Source organism: Erpetoichthys calabaricus, chromosome 14 (assembly GCF_900747795.2).
Source record: "Erpetoichthys calabaricus chromosome 14, fErpCal1.3, whole genome shotgun sequence".
NCBI classification, from domain to species: Eukaryota; Metazoa; Chordata; class Cladistia; order Polypteriformes; family Polypteridae; genus Erpetoichthys; species Erpetoichthys calabaricus.
Window position 1 is genome coordinate 18,711,042 of NC_041407.2, and position 20,758 is coordinate 18,731,799.

The 20,758-nt window shown below is 42.4% G+C and overlaps 1 protein-coding gene across 1 annotated transcript in view; it reads right to left on the bottom strand.

Moving 5' to 3' along the window:
* fbxw10 (F-box and WD repeat domain containing 10) overlaps positions 1-20,758 on the bottom strand; it is a 49,670-nt gene that overhangs the window by 16,075 nt on the left and 12,837 nt on the right. The window contains exons 3-9 of the mRNA XM_028819594.2: positions 18,484-18,672; positions 17,386-17,610; positions 9,071-9,198; positions 5,723-5,845; positions 5,377-5,483; positions 3,103-3,306; positions 162-283 (exon numbers count right to left, since the gene is read on the bottom strand). Coding sequence (XP_028675427.1) covers positions 162-283; positions 3,103-3,306; positions 5,377-5,483; positions 5,723-5,845; positions 9,071-9,198; positions 17,386-17,610; positions 18,484-18,672 — 1,098 coding nt within the window. The remainder of the gene's footprint in view (positions 1-161; positions 284-3,102; positions 3,307-5,376; positions 5,484-5,722; positions 5,846-9,070; positions 9,199-17,385; positions 17,611-18,483; positions 18,673-20,758) is intronic.

A 20,758-nucleotide genomic window follows, 5' to 3' on the forward strand; every position in this document is an offset into this window, starting at 1 on the left:
AGGGCTTACTGTGAGTCTGAGATAAAACGGGTGACAAGAATTAGATTCAGTGCCTCACTAGAGTTCCGTGCCTAAATTGTGAATTAACACGCCGTCATTGCAGACACTTCATCAGTCAGAGCACCATGGGTGTGACATGGCAGGTGACCTGACTCACTCACTTTTGACCCTGCAGTCTTTAGCTCCTGATACCAGTCTGTTCCCACACAGATCTAAACAGTGAATTGTTCCCATGTGGCCACGAAAGATCTTCAAGCAGCTCCCATTGGCCAGGCTCCAGCATCTGTGGGGTGGATGAGCAAAAAAAGAACAAATTACTGAGCTTCAGCACTGACATGACAAGAAACTGTGAAAAGTGTCATCAGCTCAAGCACAAAGCTTTTCAGGATGGGATGAAAGTATCTGGCACCTCTGTCCTTACACCTGGCACCCCTTAAAACTTTTGTCCCTTTTTAATAGTTTATAGATCATATCTCTCCCCATCAGACAATATTTTGTCATCATTTACCTCATCGGTGTAGCCTTGTGACATGTCTGTTACTGTCAGTGCTCAAAGTGGGCCAGTAGTCAGTGGTAAGTAGTTCTGGCACCTCTTCCAATTTTAATATGGAGAGACGGCACTTTTCCTTAGCATACCAGAGAGTATTAACAATTATCTGCACGAGGGCCCCCCCCAGGGCCCCCCCACCCTCCACAATCTTCAATCAAATGTTGATGTGCCCCGGTGATCAAAGCTTCACGGGGACTCCTTCCCATGAAGCCCCTGCTCATCACTGTCTCGTGACAACTGAAGATTCACCATATCAGCACCTTTTCATGGTGTGCCAGTGAGCACTGAAACCCCTTAGCAAAGACCACCTGGTCTTCAGTCGAGTATTCACATATCCCAGCATTCAAAGCTTCACAGGATACACATATCCCCCAACTTTTTGATCAAATGTTACTCTACTGACAGAAAGAGTACCGCCAGTAACGCGATTGGGAGACAACTTGAGGGCTCATCCAGTTGTCATTGCACTCCAAACAGAGGATTGGCACTGTTGCCTAATGCTTCTCCTCTTGTTTCTACAAATCAAATGACTGCCAGTCCCTGTGATGCCACTTCCAGGATGTCGTCTCCTGTCCCTGGCTCTTCCGGTCCTGGATCCTTTAAAGGGCCAATGCCACCATCTTGACTGCCATCTGAAAAGACCTACAATACTTTTTGTCTTTTTTCTAATTCTTTTGCTTTATTAATAATAATAATAATTCTTTGAATTTATATAGCGCTTTTCTCACTACTCAAAGCGCTCAGCAATTGCAGGTTAAGGGCTTTGCTCAAGAGCCCAACTGAGCAGAGTCCCTATTGGCCTTTACGGGATTCAAACCGGCAACCTTCTGATTACCAGTGCAGATCCCTAGCCTCAGAGCCACCACTCCTCCGAGTTTACCTCCAAGGTGGCAAAAATCTTTCTAACTGTCCTGTCTTTTTATTATACTTGGTTGAACGTCAAGCACTAATAACTGTCTAACAGCAAGTCTGGACACTTCGATTCAATTCAGTATATTTTTGTAAAGCACTCTTCACTGAGTGCACTTGTTCTACAGATGCCCCCTAATGACATGTCCACCCTTATAAAATGGCACTCACCAGGCCTTGTGTACTGACTGCACAGGACAAAACCATCACACGAGGTTTAAAATTAACGTTCAGGAGATGAACTGAGTAAGGCAAGCTAGGGATGAAGCCAGTAAGTAAGAAATACAGTATGTAATGGACAACACGCATGGGCTGACGTCCCTCCAGGGACTGGCACCATACACTTAAGGCAAAAACAATGGAGAGATTGGGAGAGGCTCCTTATCAAGGATGTATGCTCCCCTGACCTACAAGAGTACAGCATCCATGGCCTTCGGTATCCATTCGGACACCAACAGGGATGCTGGGAATTGTAGTCCAGTAGGGCAGAGCCAGGGCTGGAATCACCATCAGGCAAAGTAAGCACCAACTTAGGGCATCAAGAGAAGGAGGGCCCCACAGAAATCTTCCATTGCCAGATTTACCATGGACAATTATAGTGCAAAACTGCAAATGGTGGGGTTGAACCAAGTTCCACAAAAAGGGGTTCCCACATTAAATGAAAAATTACATACATACATATATATATATATATACACAATAATAAAAATAATAATAAAATAGTAATAATAGAGGCTGAGGGTGGGGCGCCAACATCTTTTAAGTGCTTAGGGCTTCTAGAGGTCTTAATCTGGCCCTGGGCAGCCATATTGGGTACCGCCAGGGGGTGCTGCAGGGAGTTATATGGGACTTCCATATGACCCAGAAGTGCTTCCAATGGCCAATGCCCTGGCATCGGAGGTACTCAATAAAAGGAACCACACTGCGTTATCCAGACAAGTCAGAGACGGGAGAGAAGGTAGGCAACATTCATCCAGGAGTAGAAGCAAAGAGAAGAAGAGGGGATTATATTGCTGTACGGAGGTACTCAGGACTGTGCTGGTGCATTCGTGTCTGGGATTTGGGGGCTCTGTGGCACCCCCTGGTTGATCACATATGTTTTATCGGAGCCCAAAATGTGTCAAAAAAGGGTGCAGCAAGAAGGTTGGAAGCTACAAGTCAAGTGTTATTAATAAATCAAGACGAGAGACAAAAATCAAAACGAGATAAAACCAAGAGATCACATAAAACTAATGAGCCACATGCCAAGTTCTGGGAAATAATCTGAATATTTGGGTGACTGACCTTTGTCAAATCGCGGGACGACATCAACAATCATGAAGCCTAGCCTTGCAATTACACAACAACAATGGCGGCGAGTATACTAAAACAATATGGCATCATGGGAGAGAGAATTCAAAAATATGCATTAAAAACAAAAAATGAATTAAATTGCTGAATTTCTTGAATCCTCTGGAATGACAGCTTAACGTTTTTTGAAGACAAGAAACTGACTACAAAAAATATTAAAATACAAACTATGACATCCTGAAGTTGGGTACATGCTGAGCACTGAATGCTGCTAGTTCTTCTCTTGTTTATAAAACTCTAAGATCCCGGCGCTCTGTTCATAGTTTTGCCATTGCTAGGACTGTATCACTCACCTGATGCTCAGATCGTAACTCCCACTGAACACAAGTCCTCGTTGTTCACATAGCAGTAGGGCCCTGATGCTCCCAGCATGCCCCCGAATCAGAGGAGGGACTTCCTTGGCACTGGTGATGTCCAAGAACCTCACCTGCCTCTCTTTGGAGCCAAAGGCCACCAGTTTTCCACCACTAAAGTCAATAATCCTGCTGGCATCATCACTGTGTGCAGAAAGATTCATTATGACAAAGAATAATTTAGTGGCTTATTTAAAACACACACACACAAATTCCCTCTTCCTCTTTTTTCTTCTGTTTACAACTCAGATCTGATCTTAAGGTGACTGGTGTACCGCTGTCCTCCACGCTTCCTTCTCGTCATTTCTATAACTTACACTGGCTGCCATGTATGCAGTTCTTTGTAAGAAATTCTACAGATCCTTCACCTCAATCGTGATGCAAAGGCTTTTATGAATCATCTTTTAGATAAATGGCCCTCTCCTTTGTGACACCGCTTACCCTATTCCACCCTGGCTTTAAGCAAATTTGCCACCAACTTAAACTCAATCGATTCCTTTTTGTAATTTAATATCCCCACTGTAGATATGATGACATTTTCATCTCACAATCGTTATCTCCTGCAATTACGAAGGCCAGTGTTATCTCAATTGTTCTCATTGACCACTAACATCAGCAAGTAAAGGCAATTTGAAAGTTATATGACAACCACAACGGAGAGAAGCTGACACAATATAATGCATTTGTGATGGGTAGTTTGAGCAAGAACAACGGAGTGCTCTGCCGTTAATCTAGTTGTAGCCAAGGTCAGGCAAACATGGATGCTCCACCGCTGCACCATTGTTGAACAACATGCCATAGTGTGGGCAGAGAGAGTGAAACCTGATCAAAGTGGGCTTGTGCAGAGGAGTAAGCTGTTTGGGTGCCCATCTTGTGCAAACTTTACAGTAGCCCAAGTCATCATGTGCTATGGCATGTGCAGATCCATAGTTGATATCCGGTGGACGACGTAATCCCTTAGCCTTCTCTGATGAAAGCATTCACTATGTCGATGTGGGCTTGTGTTCCCAATGTTGATGACTGACCAGATCGAGCTTCATCAGCTACATTCGTTCTTTCTGTTTTAAAACTTTCTAACCCATTCATAAACTTTTTGTTGAGTCATGCTATTTTCACTTTCATACTCAACCAACATCATTGGGTGAATTTTAACAGGTGTCACTCCTTCTGCTCAAAGAAGTCTCACTATGGCGTGCTGTTCAACAATCCCACATGTTCTGGAATTTCCAACTGATATCTGCTTTCTGGTCTACTATTTCCAACTTTCTGTCTTCCATTCTTTCTACTAGTATTCCCCTACTTCTTCATATACTCCTTTTACTAAACCTTTCTTCTCTGACTCTTACTTTTATCCAGCAGAGGTTATTCTCTTAGGAACAATCGCTGCAAAAACAATATTAGCCTCTCGCTGAAAATCCCCTGACTCTCTCTGCTTTACCTTTTTCAAATCTTCTTTCTATAATTAACACTTAACTTGAACTCTTACTTGTGGCTCATCTGGCCCCAGCATTGCAAGGTGGGAGTTAGCGGTGAATCTCAAGATCAGATGGTGGGTACCCAGAAGCACTGACCTTAGTCTTAATAAATGTTTGCTTATTTTCATTTTTTCCCAAAAATGATGTTGTTTGATCTAGTTCTGCATTTGATATTTAAATGTTAATAAAGAGCTGCCCAACTGGGAAGTTCTACCCCTACAGAGCTCACCCGTGCTCACGCTGTGCCGCTACTTGTTTTTCGACTCATGCTGATGCTATATCCAGTCCTGTCCTTCTAAGCAATCCAAGTTCACAATGATCATATAACCAGTCTTGTCTTTCTAGCCACTCCTAGGTCACACTAACCCTAAAGTCCAACTTAACCTTCTAGTTATTTCCAGCTCACGTCAACATGATTGTCTTTCTGGCTGGTTCTGTGTCTCTAGGTTGGCCAGTCTTGGGCTTCTAGGCACCTCCAGCTCACACTAACCTTATTGAGTGTCATGTCTCTCTACCTGTTTCCATGTCACACTCACTTTATAATCTGTCCTGCCTTTCTAACTACTCTAAGATCACACTGACTCCATAGCCTGACTCATCTTTCTGCCCATCCCAAAAGAGTTCACACCTTGTCATTCAATTTAAGTATTTAGGTGATGTAGTCTCTAGGGGAAAGGCCAGAAATTAAATGAAGAATTAATCTGGCAGTAAAAACGAGAAAAGGTTGAGCACCACCTACTGGTCTTTCAGCATAAGCACATTGTAGGATCCACAGTAAACATTCCTTTCTTCAGCATCGATCAGCTCTGTTTTCAACCCACAATAAGCCCCTTGAACTCCTGCACCCTGTTGGGGAGAGGATAAGAAAATCTTACATGCTGAAGCATCTTGCATGGTCAACCTCTTTCCAAAAATAGATTCCACACACGGAAAAATGAGCGTCATTTCCTTACTGTGTTGTAGTGAGGCAACAGTGCCATCTCAACCTGCAACATCCTGCTTTCCTGCCATTTTACTAGTTGACCAAACTCTGGGAAAGCATGATGAGAAATTGAGAGTCTTTAACTATGAGATGTTGAAATTACCTTTGGTTGTAGAGCAAATTCCTCTTTTGATAAAGGAATGAGCTCTTCATCAGGCCCGGTCTGTGGCACTGTAATCTGGCACATTTTAGCATAGACAGGACTGACTCCTTTTGGCGACGTTCCCTGGCAAGTAGAAAGAATTGAATGTTGAAGAAGAGCCCCATGGTAGGCACATCTGGACATGTGTCACAGGGGTTATGCATAGATGTTTCTACTAATTCTTTATTTTCTCACACTGTAACTCTTAATAATGTTTATACACTTTTCTAAGTAATATGACACAATAATCAGCATGTCAGCAAACAGTGAACAGTGAAATTTCACTAATTTAAATGTGCTAAATTTTATAATTGACACACCAATCCTTTTCAGAATGCAAACAACTCACTTGTTAGATTAGATTAGACTGGATTCATGAACCCCAAAGGGAAATTGAGAGAGTCAGACATAAAAATATCAGAATTCAACTACCAATTGGACCTCCATCAATAGACTAAATACATAATTGCAGCTTCAAAGGCGAGACTGAAAGCCAGAAGTCCACATGATCATCATCATGTAATTCTTCCATGTGAGGCCTGAAAACTATGATGACTGATAAGAGATCATTTATGTTAGGCAGAATGCCTGGTGGGAACTGGGTGGTCTCATGGCCTTGGAACCCCTGAAGATTTTGGGGTTTTTTTCTTTTTTTTTTTCTCCAGTCTCTGGGTTTTTTTTTCTGTCCTCAGGGCCATCGGACCTTACTTTATTCTTTGTTACTTAGTATTGCCTAATCTTATTTTTATATTTTTCTTTTTTCTTTCTTCATCTTGTAAAGCACTTTGAGCTACGTCATTTGTATGAAAATGTGCTGTACAAATTGTTGTTGTTGTTCTGATCCTCTAATTGATTCAATACACCATAATGCTTTGTCGCATTCAATGCAATTATCCTTCAGCACCTCGTGGACAGGCTTGCTCTACTAGGCCTGGAAAACCCTCCACAATTAGATATTAGACTTTCCACCAGGCAGACTCCAGTCAGTCTGAATTGGAAACAATACATCAAATACCATCCTTCTGAGCAGTGATGCCCTCCGTGTCCGTGTCCTGAGTCCTCTACTCTTCACCCAGATGACCCATGACACCTGTTGCGCTAAGTACAACACAAAACACAAGTTTGCAGACAACACAACAGTGATCAGACTCATCAGTGGTGATCATGAGGTGGTTGACAGAGAGGAGATCAAACAACTCATGGACTGGTGTAAGAACAATAATGTGACTCTGACTGTTGATAAAACAAAGGTGATTACTGTCAGCTTCAGGAAGAACCATACCCCTTCTCTGTCAATGGCTCTACTGTGGAGTCAGTCAGGAGCTCAAAGTTTCTGGGAGTGGAGGTAACAATAGATATCTGTTGTACCCAAAACAACTCCTTGCTAGTCGAGAGAGGACAGAAGTGGCTGCATTCCTGCAATACATGAGAAGAGCTAGTCTCCACCCTCTGATCCTCACCTCTTTCTACACAGGCAGCACAGAGACGACCTGCATCTCTGTCTGGTATGGGGCCCGTACTGCCTCAGAGCGGAGTTTGACATCTGTGGCAGAACAACGGGCACTGAGTAGGCTCCTGTCAATCATGGAGAATCCACTGCAACCACTAAACAGTATCATCTCCAGACAGAGGAACAGCTTCAGCAACAGACTGCTGTTACTGTCCTGCTCCACTGACAGACTGAGGAGATCATTCCTCCCCCACATTATGTGACTCTTCAATTCCACCCGGGGGGGTAAACGTTAACATTATACAAAGATATTGTCTCTTTAATTTAATATTGTCTTTATCAGTATGCTGCTGCTGGAGTATGTGAATTTCCCCTTGGGATTAATAAAGTATCTATCTATCTATCTATCTATCTATCTATCTATCTATCTATCTATCTATCTATCTATCTATCTATCTATCTATCTATCTATCTGCATAGAGTGTTGAGAGCGGCTGAGAAAACCATTCAGGCATTTCTCGCTCCGATGCAGGAACTCTACCACCAGGGCCACCAACATTATCAAAGTCCACCCTCACCCCAGGAATGGACCAAAATATAAGGTGCAGAACTACCAGATTTCATAAATGTTTTATCCCACAAGCCATTAGACTCTTAAACGATGATGATCCATGAATACCGTGCAATATATAACTTACCTGGGCAATATGTTAGTGATTCTTGGATGTTTAATCTTGTTATTCTTGTTTATTTTGTTATCTTTACTTCCACTTAATTGTAACAGGTGACCTTGAATCTTTTCTGCCATTCCAAAGTCCAAACGTGTGAGGAACAAGTCATTATTCCATTAAACTAGCAAGCACATGCCATTGCCAGTCTGGGATTAATTAAAGCCACCTACCCTACCTACCCCAATTTATGGTGAGTCAGTCAGTTTTCTTTGCACCTTTCCTAATTCCACCGGCACAGGACCTGCCTTAGGGACTGTGGGAGGTTTTTGATGTCTCTTCCTCAGATGGCGCTCCACCATACTGTGCAGGTCACCTTGTCTGCCTGTAGCTCAACAGTGAACACTAACACCACTCCAAGAATGAGTTCCAGCCTCCTGTTTCAAGGTGAGGTTCTTTTGGTTTTGATGTGAACCCTCATCTATGCCAATTTTGATCATTCTGTATTTGGGCCCCTTAACTCAAATGTAACCATCCCAGTGTAATCATATACATTGTTATACACGTGTTGCGGATCTAATTTGGGTTTGGAATCACCAGAGATCAGTTGTGGTTGCTTATTATTAAACAGAATACAAATTAATGTCTTGTTTCCTTAATCACATGACTGCAAAAATAAGGGCCATGACATTATTATACATGAAGTATAAATCAAACTACAAACTTTTTTACCCATCATGCCTCAGGAGGTAAAACAATTTCTCTTAATGGTTGTCTTTCTCTCAAGTAGGCCCTAAAAGTAGGATTGTTATTTTGGATTTGACTTTGATTCCTGGGTAACATCTGGCCCCTTGGTTCACGGTTACTTGCTTTAGTTTGATCTCAAAGGCTTTGATTATCCCAAACAACGTCTCAGTTTTCATTTATCATTCTTGGTAATTCAGTGCTCAAAACAATTCTTGAGCACTTTAGTGAGTCCTTAACACCAAGTAGCTGCATACAGTAGTTTTAAGAATCCACAGGGTATATAATCTACTCCACCGTACCAAGATCACAATCCTACTGGGGATTCTTCCTCTTACCATTGTCACATTTGTATATTATAAGGACGTTAAGTAAGCATTATCCACTCTTGTATTCGACCCAAAGGTCTTTCTAATACTAGCACCATTATAATTTTGGAAATGGTACCTGAAGGATCATCACTTGGTTCTGAACCATTCGACGAACAAGCAGCTCCTTCATGACTTCTTCAGTCAGCCAGCGCCAATGTCGGGAAACATGCAGGCATTTTGACAGTGATTGTTTATTCAGATAACCTGTAAGAATCAACACAAATCGATGAGCTGGAACAGACCCACCATTCAGGACCCTGGAGTAGCATATTAAAGACCATCTACAGATCCAGCATGTGTGACAAAGGATCAGGAGTTTGTATATCAAGAGTGACCGTCCTGGTGTCCTCAACATTCATATGCAGTGTACTTACCAGCATTGCCAAGGGGGTACTGTCCATCAAAGCTGATCATCGAGCTCCTAGACTTGGCACATAGTGCTTTCCCACCACAACTGGATTTTGGATCTCCTAACTAGCAGACTTACAGTGTTACTTCCTCCACATTGATCCTAAACACTGTCACCCCATGACTATGTGGTCAGACACAGCTCCGAGTCTGTTACAGGAGGAGAATGGGCATCCTTGCCAGAACAGAGAATAATTCATCATTCATGCATGGAAGGCCAGGATGATGACACAAGTAAATTGGTGAGGAGGACGGAGGAGCTTTGTGCCCATCCAGAATGATATAATAGATGGACCAGCGGAAGTCGAGAGTCGGGAGATGTTCCATCCCCCATAGGCCAGGTGGCAGTGGTCCTCAGATGGTAGCCCAGTTCAGGACACCTGCAGGGATGCATGGGACTTGAAATCCAGAATTGGAGCCCTGTCGGGGTCCCTCGGTATCGTTAGAGGGTGCTGTTGACCTGGAAGTTCTTCCAAGAAGACATGGCGTGGCAACAGAAGCATTCCTGGGTCCAACAAAAAAAGGAGTCATTTGCCTCACATTGAGGAGTCAGAGGCAGGAGGAAGCGTACAACACTCACTGGAGGATGAGAGGAGGAAGAATTGTGTATTTGTATTGTTACTGTGGATCATTACTTCAGGATTGTGAAGAAGTTCTGTCTGAGAATAATAATCCTTTATTTTATTCATATATCATGTGCTATTACTGTGTCTGTGGTTTGGGGCCCTCTGGTGCCCCCTTGTGTTCACACCATCATAAATTGTGCTGATGACAGCACCTTCATAGGCTTAACCACTAGCTGGTTATGGACATCAAGATGCTGGAGGAAGACCACACTCACATTTACTCAGTCAGCAGCTTTAAAAATACAATGCATAAAGTTTAACAACCTGGCCATTCAGAGAAATCCAGATTCAGAAACACCATGTAAACCCTTATTCTGGGCCGAGAAACCAGCTTATTGGTCTCTGATAAACCTGATTTACACGTGTGGATTTGTTCACAAGTAACCCAGCTATATGGCCCTGTAAACTCTTAACCGGGTTACACCGAAGGACTTTGTGATTAATGAATGTCCGTAGCACTCTGTTAGCCTGCGCATGTGTTAGTGGGTTGAAAATGGTGGAAGCGTCTACAAAGATAAATTTACAGAGACAAATGCTCAGGCAATCACATTATTATTGATTGAAATAATCTATCTTAATGTTTCAAAAATCACAAAATGTATGTTGATGATTTGAATGTACATATCTCGGGAGAAGGCTTGGGATAATGTGTTTAAAGTAACATGCATTAAGTAGTCCAATTACTAACGCAATATTCGCCATGATTTTGTCTCTTCCTTTAGTCTGGTTGCAGTTAGTTTTCCTGCACTTTGCGGGTTTCCTGTGCACTTACATTCTGGTTCAGTTCTCCTCAATTCTACACCTTGTCGGTGTCATAACACTATTGTAATGATTAGGAGTCACAGACATTAGCAAAAAAGGGGTCAACACCTCCAAAATGATCCACAAATCAGGGCAGGACATTTTTGGCCTTCCCAGAAGAGGTTCACCCTAAGGTAACCTAATGTTCCAACTCCACATGCAGGCTTCTGCCTAACTAGGCCTGAAAAGTAAATGTAAATGTCCCAAAATACACAAAATTATTTTAAAAAATACTCCTTCAAGGGAGAGGATCCATAAAAGAAAAAAAAAATCTGAGTTAGAAGCACAAGCTCAAAGCAAAATCTTAAAAGTAAAGGTGATTTTTTTAAATCTCAGAATAATAAAATTGGCAAAAAAAGGGTAAAAATAAGCAAGCAAACAAAGTTCTAATACACAAACCAAAAATGAAAACCCAAGAGCAGAAGCAAAATAATCAAGAACCAGAAAAGTCTGTAATTATAATAAAGCACTTCGGAAAAAAATAATCAATGGACCACTAAATGACCTGCTTCATCGATTCACATATAAAGACTGAGGGCGGTGCTTTAGCTGTGACATCAGGGTGGCCCCGCCTCTTGGGGTTCCACCCACAAAACACAAGGAACAAAGAAGAACACATAATATGTACTGTATATAGCCAAGCCTGTCCTGCTTTATTTAAATGTTAACTGCCCTTAAATGTAAACCTGTGGCACAGTTGGGTGAATCTGCTAATCAGTAGCCAGGCCAGTTAAAGTGTGTGTTTGTGGAGGGCTGTTGTTTGTTCGAATATTCCTATTTTTCTTCAGCTTCTGTAAAGTCTTTATTTTCCCTTGGGGACAAATAAAGTATTATCTATCTATCTATCTATCTATCTATCTATCTATTATATAGTGCCTTTCACATCTATCTATCTATCTATCTATCTATCTATCTATCTATCTATCTATCTATCTGTTATATAGTGCCTTTCATATCTATCTGTCTATTTTACAATAAACAAAGAAGAAAATGAAAATAATGGCTAAATGGCTAAAACATGACACCTTTAAAGTGCGAGCCAATCTCCTATCTGCCCCTGCACACTCCAGCAGACTGCTGGGAGTTGAAGTCCTTTTGGTAGTACTGCCCACAGGTTCGTCCCAATAACAGGCTTATTTACTGAAGAACAATATACAGCAATACTGCACTCTCAGAGCGTAACAGTTAGTCAGTTATTTTCTTAGTTTCTTTATTTCTGAACAGCATCACAGGGGAGCCAGAGCCTATTCCAGCCAGCCAAGGCAGGAACAAACTCTGGACAGGGTGCCAGTCCATCGCAGGGCAGACACACACATATACCAATCGCACACTAGGGGCAATTTAGGATCACCAATTCACTTAACCTGCAAGTCTTTGGACTGTGGCAGGAAACTGGTGCACCAGGAAGAAATCCACACAGACATGGGGAGAACATGAAAACTCCTTGCAGGGAGGACCCAGGATGAGAACCCTGGTCTCCGTACTGTGAGGTGGCAGCACTATCACTGCGCCACCAAGAGTATAACAAGACAGATGATTTCATTTTCCACCTTTTTATGGGTCGCAGGGAATGTTTCCAAACTAACATGAATTAGGAACAAGAAGTTGGCCTCTTGCATTGAACATTTTTGACACGATGGTATCCCCAGTTGCCATTGCTTTCTTCATCATCACCGAGATGATCCCCTATACAGTTAAGCAACAATGCCTACATGGAGTTCCAATTTAACAGTTTCCTAAGAAAGTCTACGCACCTTTTCTGAAACACTCCTGATTTAACTCTTTCAGGGCTGATGTCGACTTTTGTCAAAAGGAGGAGCTGATGATGGTAATCAACTGTAAACTGTGACAAAACCAACTGTTATGTTTTAGTTGGACTCTCGTTGTCTGGAGGAACGTTAGATTCATTGGTTTGACCGAGATTTCCTGCGCTCACGTGAGTAGCAAGGGGCAAACAACGGCAAAAATGGGACTGAGATCTGGCAAGAGATCAAAGCGAATACGTAAAGCAAAATACTCCACAGATGACATTTTGCCTATTATCTCTGAACTGGACTATGACTTGTCGGACTCTGATTTTGATACAAGTCATCGAAAACTAATGTGAGGCTCCAGCTTCAGCTGTATTGGTCCCCAGCTAATCGTGGTACTGACAATATTCACCAGGTAGAACTGCCACTTAACAATTATAAGTGGTAGAAACCACCATGATCGCTGCTGCTGCTGCCCCAGCCACGTGAAGACAGCCTGGAAGCAAACCTGCTGCACATTCTTCATAAACTGGCAGCCACAGCATACAGCAACAGACGTTTTATGTTGATTTCTGTGTGAAACCATTGCTTTTCAGAAACTGTTTTTTGGAAAAAAATATTCAGCCCTCAAAGAGTTAAGAAAGGATATCCAAGGTAAAGGTACATGGAGTAAGTGGCCAAGTTGTGTGGTAGAGAGAGTAGGACCTTAGGGACCTTCAAAGCATGACTTGATGTTATTGTGGAGAAATTAGACTTTAAAATCAAAATCAAAAATGTTCAAATGTTCTAAAGTGCTAACAAAACTCCACACAGTGAATAACAGGAGATTTACTGCATCTGTGAGTTAACATCATCATAGAATGTAACACTTTCAAGTAATTGATTGAACCACTTTACATGCAAAATAAAAAAAATCCTTACTAATGTCTGTGCAAAAGGCAGACTTGAGTGCCAGCCACCTTAAGTGAAGTCCCACTCTGCGGTGCCCCAATACAAGTGGCAATTCCCAAGATTCAACCCTATTGTACAGTAACACGGCAACCATTTTTTTAATTAGACAAACCAGCATGGCTTGAGTCAATCCCAGCAAGCACTGCAATATCACGAAAGGAAATAGAGAAAATATCTGCAAGTGTGAGAATTTCCTTTCCATGCTGTTGCTATCACTACTTAGAAACTGAAGCGAACTCTTCTGGTGCCGCATCACGACGAGCAGCCGCCCCCAGCAGTGACTCAGCACCTCCCACCCCCTAACCCATTCAAGCTGTAGGCTTCTCAGAATCATTACGTGACGGCAGTCGGGATCACAGGCAATCGTGCGTCAGGTTGCTTGGCACCTTGCGTCTGTCGCCAGCAGAGGGGCTCAGGTGGGGGACGTGAGGAAGCTGCGGAGCATTGCAGTCAAAGGGCTTAATCACTGGAGCTCACCCCAAAGGGGCTCCTCAAGGCAGGAACGAGACGCGCCGTGTGCCTCGTCTCTCATTGGCAAAGGTGACGATGCTGCCACCAGCAAATGACAGAATTAATGGAAACGGAAAGGTGTCTCTTTCTTTCTGCCTGAATCAGATCCGTGCCAGGGACGTGTAGGTTCTACACGCTACAATAATCAAATCACTGATTTGTATAATGAGGTGAAAAGAAGGCACGGTGTGTCATTATACATGTTGATCCATCCGTGTGTGTGTGTGTGAGTGTGTGACACGGATAACTAAACTGCAGTTTCAGTCTCCAGTTTAGTGTTTGCTGAGGTTCATGGATTTTCCTTTTCCATATAATTGCTCCATTTCAATGAGCGACTCCTTCCAGCTACCTGACACAGTATAATTCTAATGATGGTCAACAGGCAAAGACCACCAGTGCCTATTCAGAACTGACGGGAGGAGATTAAGAATCACCTTAGTGATTTGCTTTCCAGATGACCCTAATATAATAAATGGTGTCCTCAAATTTTTGTGTGTGACCCACTATATCTGGGTTTAAATCAGGTCCTCTCCCAGTCTCACCACCCTCCTCTTGACAACAACAAAATCAGTCATCGGTCCATTTCACTTTTGACTTTTCCATTTGATGCCTTTCAACTTTGAGGCAGCTGTTCCTACTCAGATTGGGTAAGCTTTGGACTTTTCCTCCCAATGTAACAATTACATAATCAAACTAACTTATTTGTATGTAGTGCCTCTGTAGAGTAAGCGGTAGTAATTGCTTGTCCATCGAAACGTCCATTTCTGTCTTCATCAGTGAGTTCTTAGATGGCTAAATAGCTGTATCCTGGACCATCAAGTACTACTGGAAGCTGAACATGTATATGCGGTAGCGCCAACCAGGGGTGTGCTTGTCTTGAGTCTCCTCTGCTGTCTCCTGGCTGCCTCTTCCTAACTCCAGCACCCGTATCCTACCTGCCGCCAGGTGTTATGGTCAGTGACAACATCTTCCAAGTCCTCAGGTATAATTTTGCAATTTCTTAACGTGATCTTCAGATGATCCTTACAGCACTTCCTCAGCCCCCCAGTAGAATATTCACAGTGTCGCTGGCCATATTGTATTGTATCAGTATGCTGCTGCTGGAGAATGTGAATTTCCCATTGGCATTAATAAAGTATCTATCTATCTATCTATCTATCTATCTATCTATCTATCTATCTATCTATCTATCTATCTATCTATCTATCTATCTATCTATCTATCTATCTATCTATCTATCTAGCATATTGCTTGGCAGACGATTTGGGGGCATCCTTACCACGTGTTCATAAACCATCATAAGCCACCACCAGTCTTTGTATAGTAAACACAAATAATGTACTTTCCAGCTTGTTTCGTTCAGCTGAATGTTTTAAAAGGACACATCAAAGACGTCATCCCAGACAATCTGGACACCCTTGCAAGTTGTATGCCTTAATAACAGATTCGCAGCGGACACCATATCTAATGCATTGTATTCTGTAAAAAAACAAAATTCCACTGGGAAATTTTGTTTGTTTGTTTGCTCATTTGTTCTGTCTATCAATCATATAGTGCCTTCAGGTCTATCTATCTATCTATCTATCTATCTATCTATCTATCTATCTATCTATCTATCTATCTATCCTGCCTACTACGCTAAAATTAAATTCTATCTATCTATCTATCTATCATATGAGGTGAGACACAAAAATAACCGGACTGGGCTTGGGGCTTTTCTGGAAAACCGTCTGGAGGTCGGCCAAACGTGATGAATCATAGAACTATATCCCCTCCTACATGCCCCCTCAAATCGCCAACCGGCTACGTATATCCTGTGAATAGCTCAGTCAGTATTTGCATAACAATCACTACAAAGATGCCGCTATAATGTTGGGTAAAAAAATCAAACAGAGGATCATCATCAAATTTCTTGAGAAATTACAGCCACAGAAACTTATGGAATGATAAAAACAGTGTACGGTGATAACAGTTTGTCTCGCACACAAGTTTTTGAGTGGCACAAACGTTTCAGGGAAAGACAATAAAATGTTGAAGACGTTCAACGCTCAGGTTGCCCACGCTCGTCTCGGACGGATGAAAACATCAAAACGGCGAATCACATTGTTCAAAATGATCGTGCTGCATTTTCCGTAAAGCAGTTTTTGACTGACAAATAGCATTCCTGTCCTCGATCCTCCTCCCTATTCACCCAATTTAGCTCCCTGTGATTTTCACTTATTCCCGAAAATCATAATTGACCTGAAGAGAACACATTTTTCTTCTGAGCATCAAGTGAAGACAGAAACAGCAAGCCTGTTGAAGCACCTCAAGCAAGAAGACTTCCAGCACTGCTTCAATCAATGGAAGATACGTATGGAGCGGGGTAGTGACTGGGAGGGGGAGTAAATAGAAGGTGACAATGATTAGAATGCTGTAAGTCATCAATAAATATATATATATATATTTTTTACCAATCCGGTTATTTTTGTGTCTCACCTAGTATAGTGCCTTTCACATCTATCTATCTATCTATCTATCTATCTATCTATCTATCTATCTATCTATCTATCTATCTATCTATCTATCTATCTATCTATCTATCTATCTATCTATGTAATCCTGCCAACTATGCTAAATTATAAACAAAGCTGCACATCCTCTTTCTCTACCCTGTCTCACCCACAAAACAAACTCTGTCATGCCAGGCTCTACATTTACCACGTCATGTTATCCAATCTCTTTAGTAAACTGTTAAATCAGGGACTCAGAGTTGACCTCTTCTTGACTGGCAGACTCCCGCGTGTTCGGATTGGCAAAATCAGGTCCTCCACTCTGACTCTTAACACAGGCCTTCCGCAGGGCAGCTTGCCCAGCCCTATGCTGTATTCCCAGTTTACACATGAATGAAATATTTGACATGCAGTAACTATTCTTGTTCATTACGTACTTCTAATTCATGAAGTAAATCATTTCATTTCTTATGACCACCCTCAATTAGGATGACTTACGCTAATTCAGACTTTTTCCATTTGCACAGGATTTAATGCCAGCTTAACCAGTGCTGATGAGATCTCCTAACTAACGGCGTTCATTTTGCAGCCATTGTCCAGACACTTGTCATGATGGCTACGCCTCAGCTGCTTTCGTCAGCTTGGCGTGCTCGAGACTTTGCTGATATCAAGTGACACTAAAGTTGAAAAGTTCACCACGGATAGTCGTACAAGCAAAGCCTCCCTCTTCTACCCGCCCATCCCAGGAGAGGCTATTGCAGCAACAACAAACCAAAGAAATCACAGAAGAGTTCAAAAGGGCACCTGACACCCAATCAGTGTGACACATGTAGCCTAGTAACCAGATCTTACCTAGAATGCACTTGGCTAGGTGCACAGGCAGGCAGCGTATGAAGTCTCGATAGCGACTGACCCCTGACCTGGACTGGAAAGAGGTGGGCACCACCAAAATGGCAGGTTCATCCGATAATGAGGAGACGCTGTCACTACTGTCTCCAAGGAAGGTATACTGCTGAGCCAAGCTGCCGTTGACCGCAAAGCGTCCATTCTCCTGCTCTGCAGCTGCCCTGAAGGATGCTGAGAAATGAGAACAACGAAAAACCGTGAGAAAGTAAGTAATGGACGGCAGAAGGACAGAGCACATAAAGGACAGAGACACAGTAAAAGAATGAAGATCTGACAAGGAGACTGCATTTTGTCTCCTATACAATTGAATACGTCAAAGAGGAGCATTGCATGTAGGTGGCACGGCAGTGCTGCTGTCTCACTAATCCAACAGCTTGGGTTTAGACTTCTTTGGAGTTTGCATATTCTTCCGTTGTTTGTGTGCTTTTCCTCTGGGTACTGAGATGATGGGCAGACACAGTCTCCAAATTTGTTTCCCGCCGCCAGTATAGGCTGCAGCTCCCACAACCCTAAAGCATGTTTGAGAATATGTGTGCACATGTGTAAAGTTAGATAGATAGATAGATAGATAGATAGATAGATAGATAGATAGATAGATAGATAGATAGATAGATAGATAGATAGATAGATAGATAGATAGATAGATAGATAGATAGATAGATAGATAGATAGATAGATAGATAGATTAGCGTAGTTGGCAGGATTACATAGATAGATAGATAGATAGATAGATAGATAGATAGATAGATAGATAGATAGATAGATAGATAGATAGATAGATAGATAGATAGATAGATAGATAGATAGATAGATAGATAGATAGATAGATAGATAGATAGATAGATACTTTATTAATCCCAATGGGAAATTCACATTCTTCAGCAGCAGCATACTGATATAGTTCAGTGCGTATGAAGAATTGCATGGCATGGAGTAAGACAGACAAGGACAATAATAAGTCCAGACCATCTCATGAGCCACTGATTATCAAATCAGGGTGATGGCACAAGGTAAGAATCTATCTTTAAATAAAACTTTACTCACTTGTTTCTCTGGCGTTTGATGTCTCACTCTGGCCTTTGGGAGGCTGGCAGCTCTGCTCCTCCGCAGTGTCATCTGCCGGCATGGCCTCAGCACGGGGACACGTCTCGATCTGTAGTTCAGGTTCAGGCTGTTCATCTGACATGCAGAGATCAGCGACGGAGAGGCCCTCATCATCACAACCTTCCACCCCTAAGCTCAGAAAAAAATGTTACAAATAAATCAACCCGGCAGCGTTTCAAAATATCTGATCTTCCAGCTGTTCACAAATTATTTACTAAAGTAATTTCCAAGCCAAGGAGCACAATTACGTTTGCAAGTTGTCGTATTAAAGTAATACTAATAGAGTTTGATTATCATGTAGCATATTAGTGATTTAAAGGGTGTGACCAGTAGGAGGTGTTGCAGCACCCCAAACCTCAGACAGTACCACACACAACAATAGTCCTGGGGTCCAAATGTAAAGTTTATTATTATCAATTACTGCACAAAAAGCTTCTCTAATACACACCAAGACAAATCCACACTCTTTCTCTTTCTTCCTCTCTTGCTTCTTCTCCTTCACTCCTCCCAGGTGCGCTTTGTCCACTTCCACTCCTGACTCCCAACCCGCCTGGATGAATTCGAGTGGCTCCTTTTATCTTGGACCCGGGAGTACTTCTGGTGCCAGGGCATAACCTGATGGAAGTGCTTCCGGGTCAATCGGAAGTCTCAAAAACCATGGAACACAGCTCCTAGTAGAACCCCTTGGTGGCACCCAGGGTCCCCAACAGGGCTGCACTATGGCACTACAACTCCCAGCATGCCCTGCAGGTGTCCACTGGTGTACTTGATTCCAGGGTTGCTGCCACCTCACAGTTCAGGTGAGCATGTAACTTGAACAAGTCAGTTCCCCCTGTCCTTCCTTTAAGCTGTCCTCCCAGCTGGGCAAAGTTCCTCCATCTAATCCTGCCAGAATGCCAATGTACCCATTCTTCAAATGGCATCCTATGCCCAGATCCAAGTGGAGACAGGGAGTCTCCTGCTTCTTTTCATGTCAATGGACCTCCCGACCTCCTGGTGTCCCTGTCTGCCATCCATTACAAGGGACCGAGGCACTGCAGCTACAGCTGGGATAAGATCACTTAATAAAGACTGTCTAAAGCAACGTTTCTCAACCTTTAAGTATTTGCGACCCGAGTTTTCATAACAGTTTTAATTGCGCCCCCCCTACCATTTTTTTGAAACCCTAATAAAATTTATTCCTATATTTTTTGCTGCCGATACACCGCTACAAGTTTAAAATTTCCCTACGAATAGCGAAATTATGCCACATATGGCAACATTCGCGCCCCCCTTTTTTGTTACTTCACAGTTTGAGAACCACTGGTCTAAAGGTACATTTATAATACTACATTTCATTTAAAAACACAAATATTAGTCTAAATTTTTGCCTTTTGTCCACACTACTTTGGCATTTTGAACTTGACACCCACAAAGTCTTTTGAAAATGCTAGCTCAGAGTCGTAATATGGCTGGGAGAAACCAAAGAGATTTGAAAACGCAGACTCTGATTGGTTCTTGCTTATTACCTAGCCCTTCCCTGATTGGATCCTACACATTACAATATGTCATTCACTGATTGGTCACCATTCTAAGAAGAAAACCATATTGCAACATCGCAGACACAGAGAAGACACATTCCATGGTCTTTGTTGGGTTACTTACTGATATGCATTTAAAATATTCTAAAGTTTTAATGCTGCACACATGCAAAAGACATATAATTTACCCATAGCTACATTTTTGTAATAAATCCCATGGCCAGGAATGCTACCACCCCTTCAAGGATATTTCTTCCAATGTGTTGTGGTCACCCAAATGAGAAAAGGTCTACAACTGTGGAATATTTTGGTGCGCCAACACGGCCCTCCAGTTTACTTGCAATTTTAAACAAAAAAAAATTAACACTTGATGGTGTAAACAAAGCAACAACAAAAGGAAATGGCCACGTACAAGGGTGGCTTCAGATTAACACGGCTCTGTCAGACTCGGACCTCCTTCGGTAAAGTCGTCTCCATGATAAGTGACACCTCCTTCTGGGTGGTCATTCTTTTGAAGCCCTGGGACTGGAAGGGGTGGGGTCAGTTGCCCTCACTGGGCGGTTCCTCAAGACTTTGGAGGAAGAAAATGACAAGACAGTGAGTGGCAGCGCCCCCTCTCGGCCAGGGGTGGTATCACGTACCTGGGAAGAGCTTGGATGGTGGTCCTCTGATGTGCATGCGTGACAACATACAGT